The 23740-nt window shown below is 39.0% G+C and overlaps 2 protein-coding genes across 4 annotated transcripts in view; one reads left to right on the forward strand and one right to left on the reverse strand.

Annotated features, from left to right (window-relative positions):
* ACMSD (aminocarboxymuconate semialdehyde decarboxylase) overlaps positions 1-19005 on the reverse strand; it is a 35156-nt gene extending 16151 nt beyond the window's left edge. Inside the window, exons 1-3 of one of the 2 annotated variants that reach the window (XM_058839345.1) lie at positions 18860-19005; positions 18076-18131; positions 2646-2690 (exon numbers count right to left, since the gene is read on the reverse strand). Coding sequence is in view for 1 of the 2 variants with exons in the window: in XM_058839344.1 (XP_058695327.1) it covers positions 2646-2690; positions 5645-5701 (102 nt within the window). In the remaining variant the exon portion in view is untranslated. Of the gene's footprint in view, positions 1-2645; positions 2691-5644; positions 5797-18075; positions 18132-18859 lie in introns of those variants that run through there. The other variant, XM_058839344.1, reaches the window with a different exon arrangement.
* Positions 19006-23000: 3995 nt separating this feature from the next.
* TMEM163 (transmembrane protein 163) overlaps positions 23001-23740 on the forward strand; it is a 93919-nt gene continuing 93179 nt past the window's right edge. For both annotated transcript variants that reach the window (XM_058839347.1, XM_058839348.1), the window contains exon 1: positions 23001-23337. In XM_058839347.1, coding sequence (XP_058695330.1) covers positions 23184-23337 — 154 coding nt within the window. In that variant the 5' untranslated portion in view covers positions 23001-23183. The remainder of the gene's footprint in view (positions 23338-23740) is intronic.

The raw sequence follows: 23740 nt of genomic DNA on the forward strand, positions 1-23740 counted from the left end.
TGACAAAGTAGTACCTGCTAATTTATAGTTTCTTGAGTATATTGTGCTCCTTACAGAAATTCAGTGAGTTTTGATCTTTTATTTCTATTCAGTAAGTATTTTTAAACAAAGGCTATTTTTAAAATAGACATGGGTAAGACAGTAATTTATAGCTCAGATTTAATTATTCAGAATAATAAAAAGAATCCCCTTCCTTTTGCAATGTACATTACTCTATATTTATTTGGAAAAGATACCAGGTACCTTAATCAAAGTTTATCCTCAAACCAAATTTTGACCTCAAAACAATGCTCTAATTAAATCTGTGCTAAATTTTCCCTTTGGGTATGGATGTGTTCTTTTAAAGTCAATAGCATCACAATGATTCCAGTAACTACAGAAATAATTGTGCAACACAGTTAATTTCAGTCCAGTGATTTTTGATCACCAGTGATACTGAGACAAAAGGATACCTATTGTGTACTCAGATTACGTTTTCAGCTTGTGATGAAAAAAAAATTGAAGAATTTGGGAAAAAAATCCCCCCAAAATCCCCAAAGTATAAACCCAAGATATGAATTAATGTAAAACCTTTCTCATATGCCACCAATTTCCAGACTAAGGAAGTTCAAAATGTTATCACAGTCATGAAATTTAAAACTGTTCCTTTATCACCATGGAAACTTCTAAAATTTCATATTTGGTTGTGTGTGAATTGTTCAAAGAAAGGCACACTGTCACCACATTAAGCAAATTGTCTGTCACAATTAGGGGTACCCACCAGCTGCTACAGACACAACAGGATTTCTGTTGGCACAAACGGGGTGAGATACAATTCACCGACACCTGCAAGCCCTGAGTATTTCTTGGTTGTTTTAATCTGCTGTAGGGGTAAATGGAAAGGCAGAAGATCCCCTGATGCTGTGGGGTGGGTAAGTGCAGTCATGCACAGATGCACTGGGCAGGGAACACACTCCATCTGTAGGGAAAAACTGAAACCCACACAAGAAAACACAGCAGCTATTCCTTCACCTTCCCAGGAAACAGGAGCTCAGGGCAAGGCAGCCTTCAGGCCCTTGGAGAAAGGGATTTCTCTCTCTCCAAAGGCCCCTATCCTGTCAATTTTTCTAAAGAAAAAAACCTGTTAAATCAGAATATTTACTACTAGTGTGCTCAACTGGGGGAGGTTCTGTCTGCTTCTTCTGAGAACTCAAACTGTTGTTAACCTTGAATTTGTTATTAACTTCATACATCATTCACAATTATACTGTCCTAATGAATATTTTAAAGCCCTCCTCAACAAATCTAAGTGTGCTGCCTTGGTAACCTGTCAAGTTACTTGTTAGCTGTATCATGGGTTGTGAAAATTACTTGAAATACTACAATTATAGGGTCCTAATCCCCTGGTGAAATACTTCAGGTTCTTGTAAAACCTGTTTTCCAACCTGATGGAGAGCTTTACTAGAGCCATACACTCAAATACATTAAGAAGTAGTACATTGATGCAGGTTGTCCAATGAACAAAAAAATATTTGGGTGAGAAAAAAAGGCAGAGTAGAACCAAGCATTTCATCACATATGAATAGATGGACTTTACTGTTCTGTTCTGTTCTGTTCTGTTCTGTTCTGTTCTATTCTATTCTATTCTATTCTATTCTATTCTATTCTATTCTATTCTATTCTATTCTATTCTATTCTATTCTATTCTAATTCTTCTCTACTGTATCCCATGCTAAAAATTATCTAATATTTAACATTTTAATTAATGTATGCGGAAATTAAGAGAGAGCTATTTAATGTTAAGTCCTGCTGGCTGATTTGGTTCAGCAAACTACATTTAAACTTCTCCCATCACTAAACCACTCAGTCACATCCCAAACTGCACTTTTAAAATATGCATGTAATTATTTCCTTCCAGTTTGACCCTGGTGCTTCTTCAGAGAATGGTATGGGAAACCTTTGGGGTTTTTTTTTAATCTTAGGAATTAACATCCCCAGCTCCACGTGTCTGAACAGGATTTTATTTTGCCATGCACTTTTTGTCATTCAAAATTTCCAGATGGAAGTAGGCCAGATGGAATTCTCGGCAGAGCATGTAAGGCCATTATTGACTTGCCACAAAGTTTCTCTGCAAACTATTTTTAGCACAGAATTTTAGCATCAGACCTGTAACAAAATCACCAGAAATGTGTCCAATCCTTGTCTCCTTCCTGCAGCTGCCACATATCCCAAAAGCTGCGCCACCCCCACATTGGTTCCACAGGTGGCTTGTCCTTGTTCATTAAAATACCAGCTCCTTTTGGGTTTGCTTCTTATATAGATGACTGCATTTAACTCAACTCAAATCTATATGTAATCTGCTTTAGCCTGATCTATCTTGTGGAAAAGACTTTCTCAGAGCTATTCCAAGTATTGAAATGAGATGATAAAGAAGAATGGATGCTGGTTCATACAAGAGAGGGTGAGTTTCATCTTTCAGGAAAAAGGTTCTGCTGAGGAATATTAGGACTTGGCCTGATACTACTTCATAGAAAATAGACCTCTAGAGAAATCTGTATCAAAGACAGAGTCAATCTTATCGCCACTTCGTTTCTTTATAGATCTATTGTGAGTTTTTATTCCTGATGACGACACAAGATCAGCTCTGAGCACCAAACAGCCCAAACCTTGCAGTGATGATCCAGCTGTACCCATCCACCATATCCATATCTCTGTGGAGGAAAGAAGAGAAAGATAGTGTTAGTTATCTTCAGTAGTAATAATAATAATAATAATAATAATAATAATAATAATAATAATAATAATAATAATAATAATAATGAATTAATAATAAATTAATAATAATAATAATAGCTGCAGTTCTCACAAAAACACCTCATTCAGGACAAACATATGTGCTCAGCTTTGAGCCAGAGTAACCTCACTGAATTCAGCAGAACTGCTGAAGTGTAGCTGAACTGGACTAATGGTGTTTGTAGAGCTGGAATTTTAGTTTGTACTTCAACATTTTCAAACAACTGCTTTAAAAATGCTTAAAGTTGCTTACTACCTTGAGGTTCTAACTGAAATAATTTTGACACAGAAAATATTAAATTAAACATCTGGCAGTGTGAAAACTGAGCTGACAACTTTCCAATTTGCGATTAGTTAATCATTAGCACAAAGATGCATTGATTCCACTTTTCAGCTTCCATGATTCAGCAGCAGGAGTGAAGGTCAGCCTCTTGTCTATTAATATTTAAACAGGGAAGAGAAGCTAAAAAGGAGAAGCTTAGATGCTCATTGATTCTTCCAGAGAGATTCAGAATTGTTCATACAAAAAACGCAAAACCTACATAAGCTGCTGATTTCCTTTTACTTTCATAATTTATCAGCTAGAAAGGAATGAACTCTTGAAATCTCTGAGTGAAAACAATGCTCAGAATTCCCATTTCTCCAAAAAAAGAATAATTTAAAAGGAAAGTAAGTAAGATCAGGCATTTGTTTCACTGGAGTATAAATGATTTGGACACAGTCCTGAATTTCCTGTGATAGAGAATCAGTACTTGATGCCACTGTGAGCTTTCCTAATGTGGGTGTGAAGAGCCAAACCTCCTGACCTCAGCCACAGATGCAGTCACTGAGGCTGAATGCTCTGTTTAACTGTGCAACTATGTAGATTTTATTTAAATGCATACATTAATAGGTTTATACACATGTAAAAATACTGAAATTTTGGGAAAGTTTAATGAATGACAACTAATGAGGACTTTAAACTAGACCCATGCTAATTGCAATTGTAAGCTGAGCAGAAAACAAGTACCTGAAATGGGTACTGAAGGAGCAATAGAGAAACTCACTGGTCTGAGTTTTGAGCTTATTTTTTTCTTCCTTCCCCTCAGCTATTAGTTGCAGGTATTGACAGTCCATATCTGCTTTTCCTGTGATTTTTTTTTTTATACTTGTGATATTTTCCTAGGCTGTTAAATCAGTATCTTGAAAACAGAATTTTCTAGTTTGAAGGTCCAGTATTTACAAAGCTGGAAATAAGAAAGAGAAGTTTAGCACTAACTAAATGTGTGCATGTTAAAATTCCTCATTGGTTTTCCTTGCATGAAATGGAGAGATCTGTGTTAATGACTTGAATTTCCAGAGGACTCCAGGGAATTCTGAGAGTTGTTTCCTACTCTGAGCCCATTAATAAACCATTGAATCATGCAGAACACGGAAAAAAACCTAGCAGGTGGAAATTAAATTTTAAAAATTTGGTATTTGCCTCTTTATCTCTGTTTAAAGAAATGCAATGCTGGCCCACAGCATCTAACATTAGTGAATTTAGTCTTGATGTACATCTGTGAACATCAAGGAATTCTTGGGGTCATTTTATCTCAGTGAATTTATTGCCCTTTTAAAGTATTTACAGGCAAAAATATTTAATTTTTTAAAAACCCCCACATAGCATCAGAATGAAGGAATTCTGTAGGTGTTTTTATGAAGCTACTGCACAAAGACAACAAAATCTGAAACATGCAAAAGTAACCTATCTTCGTAGTCTGGATATTTAAACTCCTATCAATTTAAAACAGACATAATTATTCTAGAAGTATCTGTATCCTCACCTACATTATCCAGTGTATGTGTTTTTCTTCAGGAGCTGTTATTATTACAAATAGGAAGTTCAAATAGATATTTTTAAAAACCTTTCTAGCTCAACAAGGAAATAAACATTCCTTTCCAGGAGGTTTTGTACATAATGATGTTATTTTTCACGACTAATGAAGAAATAATCCTATGTATGTTTTTAATGCCAGGTGTTCTCATGACTTTTTTTCTAATATGCTGTTTACATTTCCCAGCTGCTCTCTTTCTAATATTGACTGAAACAGGACTGCTTAAAATCACAGAAAAGCAAAGCTAATAGATATGAAACCCTTTCAGATTGATTACATTAAAACCTAAATGACATTTTTCATTCTAAAATACATTTCACAGGATCATGAAAAATATTGTGGACAAGAATAAATTTATGTCACTGAATAATAAAAACAGCACTAACAACAACAATAATAATAAGTTAACAGAAATTCACTTATAGCTTCAGTGTTCTGACAGCTGAGATTTTCTAATTTAAATATAATAGATTACTTCTTTCCAGTAACTGAAAAAATAGCAGATATTAGTAAAATTATCATCATCAATTAGCTGTACTTAGAGTGACCCAACTCCCATTGAAGTTAATGATTTCATGCCTGTGGGTATAATGATGTGAATGAATTTGTCTTAGTTAACATTAATTTCGTCTAATATTTGATTATTTATTTTATCTAAAACAAAAGTGAATACCATTTATGAATGTAACAGAACAGCTCTATTTTTATCAAGAAAGTGGAATTTTTATCTTATCATCTAGAAATTTTATGTCTCAAAACACTCAAGGAAAACTTTAAGAATTGCTTCAGAATAAATAAAAAGTGGGAAACAGAGCCCAGTTTTGCATCCTCTTCTGACTGGACTCTTGCTTTTCAAAGTAGTGCAATACAAATACTTTACAGTTGGAAAAAAATCCCAAATTTGAAAAAACCTTGAGATATTTACCACAGAACCCTTCACTAATTTTTCTTTCAAAAACCCCATTGGTAGAAATGGCTGCTGATAACAAGGCACTGAATATCTCAACTTTTATTACCTTCTTTAGGTCAGGCCATTCCTTAGGTAGAATGTGGCTATGAATATCAATTTTCATTTTTGAAGTGCCAGAGGAGAAATACTCCTTCAATGCTAATGTTTTCTGTGTCAGTGCTGCTATCCCTCCTGTCCCTGGGTCACAGGTTATTAACTTTGGCTGCTGTCCAGATCCACCTGCTATCAGGAGAACGAGGTACAGTGGCCAACCAGGGAGCCTAATTCCAGAGGAGTGGCTCTCCAAAAGAACAAAGACTTCAAGCAGAAAGTCCCTGTTAATGCATAAACTGCAGCTGACCGAGGGCAAAGGGAAAATACTTGTTTATATTGGCACTGTGAAGGGATTTATTTTACACAGAACCTAAAATGACAAAAATAATTCAATAAAATGGAGTCAGAATAATTGTATTAAATACGCTGACTTGAATTTCTTCCTTTCTCCCTCTTAGGTTGTGAAATAATTTGTAGAGGGCATATAATATACCCTTGGCAGAGTCACACATCCATTCTCTTTTTTATCTTGCATTTTCTTTAAAGTTATAAAAACCCCTTCCAAAATATTGAATTTTAGCCAAATCTATGCTTTGCATTTTATATTCCCCCTCCTCACCATTGGTTCACTCAGGATATTTACACAAGCTGCTGCATAATGGTGCTTACAGCCTCTCAAGATGCCGCAGTTATACAGTAAAACATAGATGTATTTCAAATGTAGCAGCTTCTGCATCCTAAGTTAAGCTTAACTGGAGCTATTTCAGATTTCCTGTGAAACTGCGTCTCATCTTTTGCCCTTTACTCAATTTAGAATTACACTTTGCTTAAGATACCCTTGCTCTTTATTTGTGCTGTATTTTTGCCTGTAATTTATTCCCCCTGTAGTTTTATTTCAGTATATGTTACTCGCACAACGTCCTCTTGTGTTTGTTAACCATTCCCTGATTAGTTTTTTTAGTGAAAAATGATGCTTTTTTTTTTCCCAAACCCAAATGCTGTTGTGAATCTTGCAACTCAAAATCAAGCGCCTTGAAAAATAAGTGGCCCATCTTGTTTTATCCTTTTCCTGACTTCCCTATTTTAATCTGTGCTTGAAAAAAAAGAGCCCAGACTCTTGTATTTCCCTACTTGTTCACTCATTAAGCAATTCTGCTTTGGATTTGGTCAGATAATTTTCTTAGGAGTTATTTTTCATGTCAGCTTCTTGTGGCAGCGTTGGTTGGTTGACTGGTTGATCTTGTACATCTCTGCAGCAAGAGGTCACTGAAGACTGAATGTTCTGAAGAAATAGGAAGCAGCAGTTTTGGGGAAGTATTCCCTAAATAAAACAAGACAGCCAACAATTTACTTTAACAGATCAAAACCCTGGGATTGAAAACAGCAATTATTTCCGTCTTGAAACCAAAATCAATCTCTTCATGACCAGGCTGTCAGGTTAAGCAGCAAATTTGCTGTCCTGCTCCCAGATGTGACAGCCACGCTGCGTGATGTGGCCCTGCAGTGTCAGCCTGTTGACAGCAGTGTTCCTGCATGGACTACAGCTGACAGAAGAAAGAAGTATTGATTCAGCTCTGGGAGCTCTGCATTGTGAATCCACAGATGGGAGGCAAACACTTAAAGTGAGTCCTCCAATGAAGAGATGTCTGGAAAACAATTCCTGACTTAAGCACAGAAAGCAGAGTGAAATGAGGGAGAGGGGCAGGGAGAGATTTAGACCTGAATAGTCTAAGACACCAAGAGTCTTCAGTCACCAAAGCTGCAGGATTCCATGCAGAGCTCAGCTGCATTTCTTCAACACTGAGCTTAATTTTCCTCAGCTCTAAAAAAAGCCGTAGTTGTTAGTTACTGCTCCCAAGACACAGCTTAGCTTGCAAACACTGTAGTACTCCCACACTGCTTTTCATTTAACAAAACTCATCATTTGGAAACCACACCAGTTGAAGGCAAAATGTGTATCCATGTCACTTGATCAAAGGGCAGTGAGACATCTGTCCATATCCAACACGATCCATTGGGTTGGCAGCAGAAAGACCTTCAGTGGCTAGGAACAGAAAGCTCTTCAGATACACAGGCACCCCACGTACTCTAAACTGGAAAACATGACTAATAACTCTTTCAAGGACAATCTAGCTATAGACTATTCAGCCAAGGCTGCTTTCAGATACACACACACAAGCCTGGCAGATCTATAGGGTTTTATTTCACTGTAGGGACAAGCACTAAAGTGAAAATGGTGTTAATTGTCAGGCATTAAGTGCTCTTTTCTGAAGCTATTTAGCTGCTTTTCTGAAACAAGTGCAGAATCTGAGATTTGGGGTCTTGAAATTCGGTATTGTGTTCTGACCTTTGCTTATCAAGGTGTAAAGTGTTTCCTCCTATCATTGGGAAAACCCTGACATCTTCAAAAGAGGTTGCATCCACAATCACTGGTTAGCTCTGCAGAGAGCTCTGCCACATCCATGCTCCAAGGCAACCCATCTTCAATTAGGCTGAACAAAGACACAAAGAGGCAAATTCAGGATGCTGATCTTAGAAAGGGCTAAAGTACTGGTGCCAGTTCTTTTATACCTTCCATTTTGCACGTTCCTCTCTGGCACCTGTTCTTGGAAGTGCACATTTGATTGTGCAAATCCGCTGTTTTACACATGTGCACAGCTACAGAAAAACGAGTGGAAAACTCTTTGTGCTTAGTAGCTAAGATGAAGTACTTAAAAGAATACATTCCTTTCCAAATGAAATAAATGTTGAGCAGCACACTTATATTGGTTGCTTAGCAACAGGTTATCCTTTGGCTGTGCTGGGGACTGCACGGGTCCTTTGAGATTGCCATTACAGACCTGCTTGGAAATGTCAGATTTGGAAAGGATTCAAAAGTCAGTAATTCTATTTTTTTTCCTGTGGTATCAAATAATTAAACCTCTCCTATTAAATTAGCCTGATCACAGAACTTAAACCTCTTCTGGGACTCTAAAGAACACAGACTTCAGTGGGAGTGGTGTGGTCTGAGTTCTGCAGGGAATAGCAACAATGGTAATGGTTTCCCTCCTAATGAGGAATAACATTATGCAGCTCCCATGCAGCACTTTCCGTGTGTAGCTCTCAAGATCTATTTTTCACAGGAAGATATTATTTCACCTAGCAGAGCTGCACCAGGAGGACACATCCAGCCACACCAGTAAAGTCCTTAACAAGATGTATCCTGGGGAGTGGGTGGTATGATGATTCCCTGTTCTCCAGTGCAATAAACCAAACACTCCAGTGTGACTGCTGAAGCTCCTGGTGGCTCACACAGCCAGCTGGACTGCAGTGCCAGCTTTCCTTTTTACACATTTACAGAATGCAACTGAAATGGCCTCCAATCTACAGCCAGCTAAACCAGCTCAAGGTGGCAGCAGTGCAGGTGTAGTCATCATCAAATGCTGAAGAGCAGTAGATTTTTCAGTTTGTTATTAAAAAGCATTTTGCAGAAACAAACAGCTTTAAGCGCCTCTGTTTAGACAGACATCAGAGCTGCTGCTGCTCTGTATCTTGAGCCCATTTAGCCTTGCAGAGAAGAAGAGGCATTTAGCTCAGGTGTGACGCTGTACTGCTGCCTCTCTGACGCTCCCAAGATCTCAGCCAATAGCTCTGCATAGTGAATTTTCATGGTTGCACAAGCTCCGGGTGATGCTCCTCAGGTGAGCTCTCTATTAGACCTGCCACAGCCTTTTTGTGTCATTAAAATTTATAGTGAAAAGGTGTCCAAGGTTGCTGATGCCTTTGGCAGCCTTGCACTGCTCTGTGACCACCATCCTACAAAAGTTCTGATGAATCACACAATGGTGAAAGCAAGCAATGTCCTCTGCCAAATTCGTGACCATTACTCTGTTCTCTGCTGCCTAAGTGAAGCCATTAAAAAATCCTTATTTCTAGAAAATATTACATTGTTGAAATTCAACTGCTATTCTAAAAGAATAAAAGCAAATTATATGGCTAACCTTCAAACAACACAATTATTTTCTTAATACACTACAATTTCAGTTCTGCAATTTCCACTTACCATGCATTTATCTTGCATAGAAATCTACCAAAAATATTAATTAAATAGATATTTTGTAAAATTCCAGTATGAGAAAAATAGAACTTTGTTTTTCCCCCATGTGTAAACTCAAGCAAATAAAAAATACCTTATTTAAGCATGTGCCAGGCCAAGTGTCACTCCTGTGCAGTGGGAGCAACCAGACAGATATCAGCAGCATAAACATGGGCCAGAAAGAACAGATGGAATGAAGCTTACAGATACCAAAAAGTCATAATTTTCAAGTTAATACCCCATGGTAACATCTGAAATTGTTTCAATTATTTAGAAGGCTGGTGTCTAAAACAAATAAATAGTAACTCCTGCCGTATGTTGTCTCAACAACTCTTTTCCTGTGTGCTAGATAGTCAAATCCTCACTTTTCCCTCTTTGCAGAGGACTCTCTGTGCCACTCTTTGGGCATATCTGAATTTTGGGGACAAGGAGAGTCTTCTCAGAGCTTTCACTGCTTCAGAGAGGAAGTGGGTGCCAGAGCAAGGACCTCTCCAGCTCTGCAGATGTTTACGATGTAAATGTTTGGGGTTTGGTGCTGTGGCTGCATTTATTCATTCATCTGGAGGGGGAAGCTTGGCAGAGGAATTCCTCCACAGAACATTTCTGGAGCCTACTTTCACTAGCTGAGTCCAGCTACAAACAGGCAGGTGCTGCCTTTTTTTAATTCTGACATGAGGAATTTAATAATACCCTCTGAGGATGAGCCACCTTCTCCACAATTACTAAAACAGATCCATGACTTCCTGGCTGTGTTTAAATGTGTTTTACTAATTTGCTTGCTTTTTTTTTTTTATTTTTTATTTTTTATTTGTTTTCTAAAAAAGATTAAGAAATTGGCACTTTCTTGGTCACAGCTACAGACAGGACTGTGTTGTGGATACACCAAAACATCTGTGTTAATTTCTGAGTGTGAAGATCAGAAAAAAAAGCTGCTCCTAAATAAGATATATTTTCACCTTCCAGATATTGCCACTCATCTCCATCTAATGTTTCATGTAAAGTTTTTAACCGCTGAAAAAAAAATTGCAGGTGTTTTAGAAGAGCTCTATGGTAATTAATAATTTCAGACCAAACAGAAAGCCACCAGGAAACTCAATTGTTACAGAAGAGATCAATCAAGTGGAGATTCAAAAAGTAATTTTGAGCCCCTGGAAAGACAGACCCATTTAAATGAGGAATCACAGGTAAACCTTGCCTGGAGTTCAGTAATTAAACACCAGAGTGCTGGTTTTGGACTAGGTCTGATGGCCCGTGCCAGCTTGGTGCCTCAAAAGAAAGATCTGCGTTATAAATCACAAATTTGTTAATAATGTTTGTGCTGTTCCCTGTGAATAGTGCAGGCTGCAGTTTTCAGAGCAGCAAACAGTGACTGCAGAGTTCCCAGAGAGCTCTGATCTCCTGTGGATGGCCCTGGGTTTTGGCTGTGGGAGGTGACACAGGCTGGCACTCCCTCGTCGTGGCCGATGCTGCAATGTCAGAGCAGGACTGGGTGAGCTGCTGCTGAGCCTGGTGTTGATTTATCATCAATGTTTTACACATCCATATCGTGCACTGGGGCTGGTGAATGGGTGTTTTTAAATCCCTCTGTCCTTAGTAATTCAGCTTTTTTAGGAACAGAAAGAAAGCACATGCCTCCAAATATCCATTTTTCTAACATGCTTGCTTGTCTCTGCTGTGTTATTGAATAGCTGGGTGTATTAAAATCCCTTGGGGGCTCAGAGCACAACCCTTAGGATCCCAATGTAGAATACATGCTTCAAATACCAGGATTGGGATGTGGATTTTCACTAAGTGTTCACCATTGACTAAATAATAAAGGAAATTTCTACCACTAACCTTTCCATGTGAAAATCTGTTAATTAGAAATAATATTTCATACCATTTGTGAAGCTCTCAAGTTTTGGATCCCAGTAATGAAATACGTGTGTTTATTGAAATTAACCAATAATACAATTAACAATAATTAATGTCCACTAATTTATAATATTACTAACCAACTAAAACCTACATTCAATCTCTTCATCTGAAGTGACAAGAGGAAACCAGTTGCTCTAATTAAGTGGATCTATACCCTAGTTCATACTGGCAGTTTGTAGGTACTTCAACAATTTGGTTGAAGGCAGCTCTCACTGGGTATTTTTTATAGCAGTGTCACAAGGGTTGAATCCCATCACCCATCATAGGCAAATACAAACCATAAACACTTCCATGTCAAGGAATCACACATTGCATTATCTACAGCCATGCACTGCACAGGACAATTAAGATCATAGCTTATTGAACCTCAGGGCATAGCATGAGTAAAATAAAGTTTTAAACAAAACACACAAACAGTTTAACAGCCTGAGTTCATGGCAATCTCTTGGTAAATTTTTCCAGGTGGCATTAATCTGTTCTCTTCATAAAAGCCAATTTAGAAACAAGCACAAGTTCTACTTTTCTATTTTGTGTTCCAACAGCATGAGGATTTGAAAGATCTTTTTAATACTAAGCTAATATTTACTAGATGTCTTGTCCTTAGATACTATCTACTATTGGCCCAGGCTAACTGAACTGGTTCCTCCAGCTCATATTCTGCACCTCTCTTACAGTAAAGTGTTGCAATATTGGATTACCCCTTTCCAGCCTGGAGCCTCTTACATTCTACAGAAAGAATAAAGAAAAAACACGGCTCAGAAAACAGAATATAGGGAAGTGTACCCTGGATAACACATCATTTCTTTTGAAGGTGTTGGACTTCTGCTCCACCTCAGATGGTGATTCACTGGTCAGGACCTCAGGTTCTAGAAGATTCACTCTTGAGCACCACATAACTTTGTAAGGGGATTGCTAACAGTTCACCTGGGTGGAGGAAACAGCAGCAGCTCTATATTTAAACTGAAGTGATAAATCATTCTGATTACTTATCCTGATTTAGCTAATAAATTAAAAAAAAAAATAAAAGCTTGTGTGGGGCTCTTTATTTAAAATCAATCTTCAGCACTGCAGCTTTACATAGGACACTTCCTATCACTTCAGCTGAAGCCATATAGCCAGAAAGGAAGCAATCTGCAGCATTGAAGTCACTCTTTAAATGTTAAATGCAGATGGTTGGACAAGTTTTATTCTAAAAAGCACATTGCACACATGATCAGATATTGTTGCCATGGTTGACTTCCTTTATTGCTTTGAGTAAATCCATATTTGATCCATTAAGGATGGATTGTGTTGCTGTTAGGTAGAAGTAGGTCAAGTGAATTTTAAGCCACAGTTCTAAGCATAGACTAAGAGCAAACACAATAGATAATTTCTTATTTTTTAAATCTTTAGCGTGTGCAATTATAGTCAACCTATAAATGAACTTGCACTTAATGCATAATGCCATCTAGTGGGAAAATCAACAAGTCTAGATGCAACAAGTCTGTGTATCCCATGCAATATCAATCTAATTAGTGTTGCAGCCACTGGACAGTTTTAATGCAGAAATAAGTTTAAAGCAAAAGAACTTCCACAAAAACAAATCTTTACAGATGATCATTAAGGTCCCTTCCAACTCAAATTGTTCTATGACTCCATGAAAATTTAAATCTCTTCCAAACATGTTTTATCTTCAAAGTTAAACAAAACAATCTCAATGGACTTCTATTTAAAATGATTATGGGATGTGAAACAGACCTCAGTAGCTTCTTGATTTTATTTCCTGATTAAATTTCATTTAGAGATTGAATTTTTGGTAAACACAATTACACAAACTTCAGGCCGATAAAGGAGACAATTCAAAGTTTACTGATATATCAGCCAGAACAACCTGTAATTCTGGAGAGTTTCACAGTTAATGATCTTCATAAGTACGAGGTCACTTTCTGTACCCATAAATAAAAAGGAAACAATGTGACCAAAATTCAAAGTTATAGAAGGTAAAGGCAGCAGGCTTACCATAAAAAGACAGAGTAGAATAAGGGGCTTAGATAGACTATCAGATAAGTAATATACTCCATTGAGAGCCCTTCCAAAATCAACAGTAAAGCCACAATCCAAGAGGAGTAAGTAATCAGTATTTTATCCTTCAGGAAAACATAGCACTTGTCTTTTATTGGTAAATTAACCTGCTCTTAGGCTGGAATTATTTTCTCTAAATCTCTGCACATTTTGTATCAACCTGCTTTGATATTACTTTATTTATCATTTACAAGGTAAAACCTTTCAGCAATATAACCCCTGATGTTTATATTGGTTAAATCAATGAACTTTGGGCCTGAAGGACCCTGTGGAGATCATTTAGTCCAGCTCTCTTCTCTGGGAAGGATGATAAGCACCACTATTCCAGGTCAGCTGTGGTTACCTGTGGCCCTTGTGGCAGCTGAACTTCAAAATCCTCCAAGGGGCAAGATTCCATCACCTCTCTCAGTAACCTCTTCTGGTGAGGCACCAACATCATAGTGAAGAACATTTTCCTGCTGTCCCATCTGAACTTTTCATGACACAGTTTGTGACTGGCTCAGGCCATTCATTCTCATTTTCCCTCTTCAGTTTTGAAAAGGGAAGAAGAACAAGCAATTCTATTGTAGCAGTAAAAGAGACTTTGCACAGCAGAATAATGGAGAAAATATTATCTTATGTGCAGGAACTCACTGTGTCCCCCCCAAATTCTCAGCCTGCAAGTAAGGCTCAAATGAGTAAGACAAGAAAGAGCTATACAGAGCAAAGTTAGTTAGAAGTGTAAATTAAGAAACAGAAAGCAAAAAGCCAGGTCTATCTTATAACTAAATAACAACTATATCCAAACACTAATAATCTCTTACAAGTATTGTCTGGTGCAAGAAGCGTGCTCAGCTGCTCCAAGAGCAGAAACTGGGCTCCTTTTGTAGATGAAATGTGCAGTGGGTCTGTAAGAGTTATTTTGAGGCTGTGATTGCCACAGTGAGGCCTTTATCTGCTTCACATGTCTGTGTTACAATATTAGTCCACTTGCTAAAAGTCCAACTAATTAAAAACACATCACTTTGCCTCCATTAGCTGAATTTCAAACTTTATAGGAAGAAACTTTTTTTTTCTTGTGACACACACAAAAAATTCTGTCTGACCCAAACATGGTTTGTAGTTGGCTCAACCTGAAATGTCACTTTGTGATCCATCTCCTGCTAACAAATTCTACATTGGTATCCTAAATGTGACAAACCCCAGACATGTGTAATGAAGACACTTTGGTATAAAGATAAGGCAAAGTTTGTGGACAAGTTTTTAATTAAAGAAAAAAGCAATTACTTTTGGACATGCAAACCCTGAAGTCAGGAAGACTGTGCACCTAGCTACACTTTCTGAGCATCTTATTTGGAAATTAATTAAACCAGTTGGTTTAATAAAATATATTACTTCTGTTTAGATATTGCCTCTGATTGACTAAATATATAATGACAATTATATATAATTGATATATAAAAATATATATCAGTTTGTATAATCCAGTATCAGCTGTGCTAGTCAGCGGGTAGAGAAAAAAAATAATATCAAACAATATCAATTCTGTCGGTAAAATACAACCTCATAAAATACACATTTTCTAATAGAAGAATGTGAAAATTAGTGAAAATTTTGTGGGAATTAAGGTATCACTGCACCCCAATACCAAAAATATCAGTGGTCTTGATTGATGATGGAGAGGGAGCTGTCTGCATTACTCTGTGACTGCCTGTCCCTTGAAAACTTTTAGGCATCATCAAAAGCTTTAGACAGAATCTGAAGGAGGCAGAAATTGACTTTTATCATAGTCTGATTAAATTATATGACTGACATTGTCATCTTTCTTTTTGGTTACAAGACAATTTTATTGCAGCAGAGGTTCAAAATTTCACTGACATTTTGAGCTCCAAACTGATTTTGCATTTAAATTTTAATTTTACTGGTTGTTTAAGAAGGCATTCATAGGTGAAGTGGATTTAACACTTCATTCTACTGAGGAAAGTTCTTCAATTTCCTAAAGATGCTCCTCTCCCTTGAAAAACTGGCAAATGCTAACAGCCATGCACAACTCTATCACTGCTTATATAACATAAATGTTTTAGTGGGGCTATTATCAACTACCTTATCCATCTTCCATAAATCCAGATCTGACAGTGTTCACTATGGATAGAAAAATGTCAATATTCACAGTGTATTTCCCCATGCAAGACCAAATGGAGATCCATTGCTTTTCCCACTGCTGCACACAGAGAAGGGCCTGGCTTTTGGGTTCAAACTTTTTGGGGTGGAATTCCACTAAAAAATGGGCCCCATTTCTTCTTACAGGAAGAATGACATGAATTATGTGATTCACTCTTTAGGAGGATGAGAAACAATCAATATATTGTGAGAATAAAGAATGCAGACATCTATTATAACTCCTCTCTATGTTGTTGACAATATTTCTGCCTCTTCCAAAAATTAGTATCTAGAGAATTTAATTATTTTACCTGATTATGATTCTGCAGCATCATCCTTCCTTAAAATGAAGTCTTCAAACCCAAATTGTATCTCAGGACTCAGGAAATTAATTTAATTTCCTCCAGAAAAAAACAGCAACAAAAATTCCCCACTGACTGGGTAACAGATTCCTTTAGGCATTAGAAATTTGGTGTCCATCAAGACCTAGCAGACTTTGGTTTAAAGTGTCAAACATCTGCTTGAAAAGGTGTAAAAAAGCCCCCAAAACTGGCACACAGAGAAATGTGTATGTTTTCCTGGCTATGAAGAACATGTTTTACAAAGTACTCGTTTTAGCAGTGGCTATCAGGCTTTTTCCAAAACCTCTCTATAGTTTTCTTTGCTAAATACTCGTGTGGGAATGTGCAGAACCCTAGCAACAAATCATTTGGCATCAGAAAAGGATAAAATACTCTTCAATAAAATGCAGAAATATTATAATCTTATAGAGTTTATCAAACAGAAGTGAGCTGTGGAGTACTTAAGAGTTGAGAAGAAGCAATCTAAGTATTATTGTTATGGAGGAGTAGAAAGGTAATTCCCTCAAACACTCACACAGGGTCTTTTGATAAAGATAAAAATACAGCATGAAAAAAAAAATCATATTGCTGACAACACAAAGAATAACATACCAAACCAAATCAAAAATTAGAGCTTAAAATATGAGAAAAGATGTAAGTTGGGCACTATTCCCCATAAAACCTATTACATGTCTTTTCTGACACAGGTAAATCCCATAAGGAAATGGGATTTCCCGTTAGGTCCTTACCTTCAAAGTAGGGATTACCACTCTTAATTTTTTTCTTCTTTTAAACCCACAGGGTAAAATTTATAAACTATAAATATTTCATACATGCATGGGGGAATCTGAATATGAAGTAAAGGTGTATCTACCTTTTCATGCAGTGTTTTTAGCAAAACCTGGGTCTGGCATGGTGGAAAAAGGGCTTGGTAGGCAGGTGTATCAGGAGGAATGGACTTTGCAAGAGGAAAAGTGGCTCAATCTATCTATGATAAAAAGAATATTTTGTGATTTCTGTAGTTCACTTATCTCACATTTAATCAGATGAACTTAATGGAAAATTGTGTTTAAATTTTTAAAATAAATGTGAGAAAACTTGAAGTTATGTGAATACATTGGAAGTGTCTGGTTGCTAAGATGCTTTAGGATGGGAATTATCATCAAGTAATTATAAGAAACTGGATAAGTTTATGACAAAATTATATTATTTTGCTTCCTAGAAATTTCCTAGCTTTTTTTTTCCTTTTCTTTTCTTTGATCCAAAAATGAAATATCAGCTGCTTAAAGTCACATCATCCATTAGGTTATGGTTAGAGTCTCGTTGGAAAAAAGATCTCTCCACATAGCATGGAAAACAGAAAAAAAAAGTAAAAAAGAGGAAGATTATGACTTAAGTAACAGGTTGCTACCTCTTGAAAATGAATTTTCCCTTCAATTTCTCTTCAATATTTGTGAATATTAACAATTAAATAAAACCCCTGTCAAATAAGCCAGTTTTATTCAGCTACACAAAACCTGGAAATGAGATTTTTACAGTGGTATAAAGAAACAACATTGTTTGGAATAGACACATTTAGTCTTGCTTAACTGCAAAATATTTCTCTGAACAAAATTGTCAGATTAGTTTTTATGGTTTCCCATATTTACAGAGCAGTTTTATCTTGAATTAAGAACAGCTCTTAAAATAGTTGGAAAATGCTCACCGTAAAGAATCTTTTCCAAGAATTTCTGCTCATTTTCAGATGACATATTTTGCAGCCTCTGCTTTTATTCCTCCTTAGTTGCTATAATGGAGTCTATCAATGCTTGTGGCTTGTGCTGGCTGTGGCATTTTTTGCAAACATGATCCTGCAACAACACTGTACAGGGAAAGGGTAGGTGCTTATGTGAGGTGTCATCAATTACTTACCAAGGTCACTGCGTGCTGTATTCTCTGGGAATCGTATTATGGACACTCTTCATAGCCTGAAGGAAAAGGTACCGAATTATCATATTCTTTTCCAAAATAACATTCTGATTACTTTTGACCCAAGTTAATATTCAGCCTAAAAATGCCAAGAAGAGAGACGATTTCAATTTAAACTCTATTTAACTGAGTGCAAGAAAAAAGCACTAAAGCACTGACATACATTGCATAATAATTTAAGCACACTCTGTGGTTTAAAAATTAATGTAATGTTGTGTTCCAACACCAACATCATTTTTTGTTTTAAATTAAAAAAACAAGGTGACTAATACTAGGCTGAGAGGTATCTAGACCAGGCTAAAAGAACCTGGTGTTCTCATCCTACTGACCACTGAAAATGCTGTGGGGCTACAGGTGAGCTACAGAACAAGAGCAAGATTTATGTCTGCCTCTGCCTGCATGTCACCAAATAAACTAGCAAACAAACAAACAAAGAGTTAAAAAACATACTGCAGTGTATAGCCCAACTTCTTAGTAGAAGAAAACTGTTTGTGGGAGAAAAGAAGATTACGGCAGCCAATGATGCACAAGATGGTTGAGGGACTATCAAAAGAAATTATTAGCTTTGTGAAAAAAAGTGAGATACAGAATCTAGAGGTTTAATCTAGTCATTAGAGAAGGACATGTCTAGATGATCTCAAGTATCATATCACCTCATCCACAGACAGACACAAATAGGGAGCTGTAGTGCAAAATTGCTGAGCATTTAAACTCCACAAATACTTACTGAAGGTGTTGCCTTTTGCTACATGTGCCTTTAGAACAGGATTGGTTCAAACTAATAAACCATCCTGGCTGACACCTGCACTTCCTGATACTGCAATACAATGCCCTGACACAGTATTTTGTTGCCAAAAAAGGACAGTTTTGTGTTTAGCATATGTGTGAAATGAAACCCAGGAAACAAAATGGTGTATAGCATTATCTTGCTCTTATGCCTTTAAGCATAATAAAAAACAATCACCAGGTCAGCTGACCAGCTCTTTCCAAATCTGCAAGAGTGCTCTTAATTTAAGTGCTGCACTTAAGATGTTGGCCAGTATGGAACATGGACAAGTTAACATCAATGAAACCAAGCAAAATTCCCTCTCAGGAGCCTTTGAGTGCACCACTGAGTTCTGCTAATTGAAGTGAAAACATTCCAGTCAGTAGTGCTAAAAGAAAAGGAAAAGAAGGAAAAGAAGGAAAGGAAGGAAAGGAAGGAAAGGAAGGAAAGGAAGGAAAGGAAGGAAAGGAAGGAAAGGAAGGGAAGGAAGGGAGGGAGGAAGGAAGGGAGGGAAGGAGGGAAGGAGGAAAGGAAGGAAGGAAGGAAGGAAGGAAGGAAGGAAGGAAGGAAGGAAGGAAGGAAGGAAGGAAGGAAGGAAGGAAGGAAGGAAGGAAGGAAGGAAGGAAGGAAGGAAGGAAGGAAGGAAGGAAGGAAGGAAGGAAGGAAGGAAGGAAGGAAGGAAGGAAGGAAGGAAGGAAGGAAGGAAGGAAGGAAGGAAGGAAGGAAGGAAGGAAGGAAGGAAGGAAGGAAGGAAGGAAGGAAGGAAGGAAGGAAGGAAGGAAGGAAGGAAGGAAGGAAGGAAGGAAGGAAGGAAGGAAGGAAGGAAGGAAGGAAGGAAGGAAGGAAGGAAGGAAGGAAGGAAGGAAGGAAGGAAGGAAGGAAGGAAGGAAGGAAGGAAGGAAGGAAGGAAGGAAGGAAGGAAGGAAGGAAGGAAGGAAAATGAACCACAACAAAAGCAGACCACAGACAATACGGATAAGAAAAAAGAAATTCTTTGTGTTGTTGCTGTTTGCTGTGGTGCATGAGACTTCCATCTTACCTGAAATATCCTTTCTCTGGAAGTCAAAATATTATGGAAATTACAGGCAGCTCCAGCTGGGAACAAAGTTCTGCAAGTGTGTATTAATCTTGCAGCAGCTACAGAAGATAGGATGGTGTCAGTCTAGTTAGACTGAATCCAGAGACATGCCTTTTATTACAAAAATTGATTGTGGCTTTCCATTATTACTATTCAACAAAGGGACTTCTGAGGGGCCAAGAAATAAAATAATGTATTCATGTGGCTATTAAAGTGAGACTTGTTATCTTCATTGACTGCCTACAGGTTTCATAGACAAGAAGTCCAACAGAGCTGGAAAACGGGATTCATGCCTTAAAAAATCTAGTCCTACATTTTTATCCAGTGGAATACAATTTGTATGAATGAGTGTCATGAGAAATAAGAGGCAATGCTTGAAAGCACCTTCCAGCAGCCATGATATGACAGTCTTTCTGCTTCTTACTAGCCAGTTTGTATAGATAATGGTGTGATCTGAAAGGCCCTTCATTGTGAGTCTGCTTAATGTTTTGAGTTTGTATTTGCTAAATGCAGTGTATGACTCTTCTCATGGAGGCTGTGTTTGAAAGCACTGAAGAGAGTCATTTAAAAGAAACTATAATACTCTTTGCAGGCCTGATATTCTTTGCTATAGCCAGAACACTATAGCAATTATACAATTAGAGACAGTTCCAGTCCCTGGCAGACACAATTTTATGTAAAACAGCAATTGAGGGCAACTGAAAAAAAAAAAAGAGAAAGAAACACATTAAAGTTTAAAACTTGTGCTTTGGTGTTCTTAGTTCCCATTTTTCTCTAAATCATTTTGAAACCTACTCCTTTGACCTCCTTTTAAAGAAATGGAATTAGGAATCTCCAGGCACTTTCCTCTTGGTTTGATTTCTGGAAGTTATAAGAATACCAAAATAGCTTGGAGACACTAAGAGAAAAGAGGCAATGTTCAAGGAGAGTCGCTGGTCATTTTCTCATTTATGCAAGGAATAAGAAAGTTCTTACTGGAATGGATCAGATAGGGATTTATCTCTGTAAAAGAGGAGGGATCCTGCAATAACTGCATTAGGGAGCACTGTATCTGTTGCAGCAATTTCAAGGGACTCTTTGTGGTTTGTCCTGGCTGCACTCTGCACGGGATGGTGTCACCAGAGGTTTCTGTGTCCCTGCAGGGTCCTGAAGGGTGGTTGGTCCCCATTCCTTGTCTCTGACCAGGGTACAAAACTGATTCTACTCATGTAAGGATTCTCACTTTACAGACACATTTTAAGTGAGACACATCACAATCTATTTTTATGGGAAGCAACAAAAGGTGAGCCTTTTCTACTTTTCATTCACCTCTCGTATGCATACATCCAGCTGCTCTAGCATCTTGCAGGTTCTGGGTAACCATAGTTTAATAAAGAGCCCTTAAAAAAAAAAATCAGGTTTTTAAATGCAATTACTATTTTTCAACTCCTCCCAATTCAAACCTCAAAATAACAGTTCCCTCAAAATAACTCACTTGTGTTACTTGTGCACGTGAGAACAAAACTCTTTTGACATTCACATCAAAGAGGCACGTTGCAATTTACTATCCATTTAGTGAGGAAAAAGCAAGTAATTTTGGCATTGCTTATATTCATGTTAAGGCTGATTGAACTAGAAGAGCAAAAGCTCTGGGATCACAAAGCAGGGTAGGATAGCTAGGGGTGAAGTTGAAATTTAGGTGAGAGGCATGAAAACTTCAAAAATATTTCATACAGTAGGTATGGTATACTATACACAAAGAAATAATGAGATTAGGTAAAAACACCAATCCCTCACATTACAGCAGCCATCTCTATTCCATAAGATTGCCAAAATGCCAATCAGTTTCTAAACTAGTATTTTATGTCACTTAACACTTATATTTTACTTACACTTTTTCTAATAATTAATGATTTTAAATTCAGATAAAAATATTTTGAAGATTAGTATACAGTTTTAAGATGTGTTTTTTAAAATTAAGACATTTTGGTGATAATGTTGCACTGACGATTTTTAGACAGGTACTACTAAACTGCTACAAAACTTTTTGTGAGGCTGACGTCAGCAAGATTCTGACAGTTCATAAAATCACATCCCTATGTTGGCATAAATATTAATTTCCTGCTGGCCTTTCTATTCTCCCCCAATTCACTAATTTCTCAAAGGAGATAGGCAGTCTGATCTTCATACAACTTAAATAGGGATTGTATCACCAAATTGTATCACCTTATGTATCACCAAAGGACCAGGGCTGCAATGTTTAATTGTTGTTTGATATTTTCCTAGACAAATTTCTCAAATCAAAATATGATGCAGCTTCAAAATATATCTGCATGCTAGCAGGCATGCAACTGGGAGACTGTGCTCGCACAAAGAATGCTTTGTTTATTTGCACCTCTCCATCTAGTCATTAGAAACCAGCACAGAAGAAGCAAGCAGCCCTGGCACAGATTTATCTGTAAAATTTTACATTTTTAAAAAACATTTCTGTGCTCCTGAGATTTTAGTTTTTTTTCCCCTATGTTCTTCTGCAGCCCTAGGAAAGGCAGGAGAGCAATCTGAGGGCAGCTCTGAACGCCAGCAAGTCTAACCCCATGTTCGAGGGCAGTTTTAAGGCAACTCTGGGTGTGACAGACCGTCAGAGCTGCGGGCTCTGAGAGGTTCCTGCGTGAGGCGATTCTGCTCTGACCCCGAAAAAGGCCAAAGGCAGCTGGAGAACGAGCAAATCCCCAGCGAAGGGGAGTTTGTGTCTTTACCTGTGTGAGGGACGGGGCCTCGCTGCGCAGGGCCGGCACCCGCCGCGCTCGGGAGCGGCTTTGGACGGTCCCTGGACAGCTCTTCCCCCTGAGGCTCGGCTCCGGGAGGAGGAGGAGGAGGAGGAGGAGGAGGAGGAGGCAGAGCCCGCCATGGCGAGGGGAGGCTGAGGAGCTCCCGCTCGCTGAGCCGTTCCCGCCGCCGGCGGAGCTCGGCGGGGCGGGGAGGGGACGGGCAGCGCCGGGAGGCGGCACCGCGCTCCCCCTGCCCCTCTCCGCCGCGGGCAGTGATGAGGCGGCCGCGGGCAGCGGCTGGCGCGGAGCAGCCGGAGTTTGTTCGCTGCCCGTCCTCGTCTCCCTGATGCTCTGAGCCGGAGTCTCCTCCTCTCCCCGGGCTCGCACCCGGGCTGGATGCTCCGCTCGCTCCTCGCTTCCCTGCCACTGCCGCCGGCCGCTTCCCGCCGCCCCGCAAGAAATGGAGCCGTCCGCTGCCCCCCTGGACACCACTCCGGACCCCGCCATCGTGCAGCCCCCCGGGGCCAACGCGCCGGGAGCCCCCCGGGAGCAGCCGCAGGAGCAGCTGCGGATCGGGGAGAGCGGGCAGTTCAGCGAGGGGCTGGAGGACAGAGGTGAGCGCCCGTCCGTCCGTCCCCCGCCTTTCTGCACGCTGCCCTCCGCTGTGGCGAGCCCCACCACTCCCCCTGCGTCCCGAGGCTCCTGATACCCACCCCGACGGCTCCTCCGACACCCTCCCCGCAGCATCCTCTCGCTCTCCTGGACCCGCACCCTCCCCATGCCGCCTCAGCAGCCCTGCCAGCCCCCTCCCCTCCAGCCCTGCCAGCCGCACACCGGCTCTTACCCCCGAGCTCCCCCCTCCAGCCCCGCTCGCCCACCCCTCATCCCGCCGCTGGCAGCCGCCTCACATCCCCCCGCGCCGCCCTCCAAGCTCTGCCCCGTTTTAGCTCCCGTGCGAGCGCTCCGCGACAGCTTTGAAGTATTTTTATAAACTCTATTCGTGGCTGTTCCCACCTC

The sequence above is a fragment of the Poecile atricapillus genome, chromosome 5, assembly GCF_030490865.1.
Source record: "Poecile atricapillus isolate bPoeAtr1 chromosome 5, bPoeAtr1.hap1, whole genome shotgun sequence".
Lineage (NCBI taxonomy): Eukaryota > Metazoa > Chordata > Aves > Passeriformes > Paridae > Poecile > Poecile atricapillus.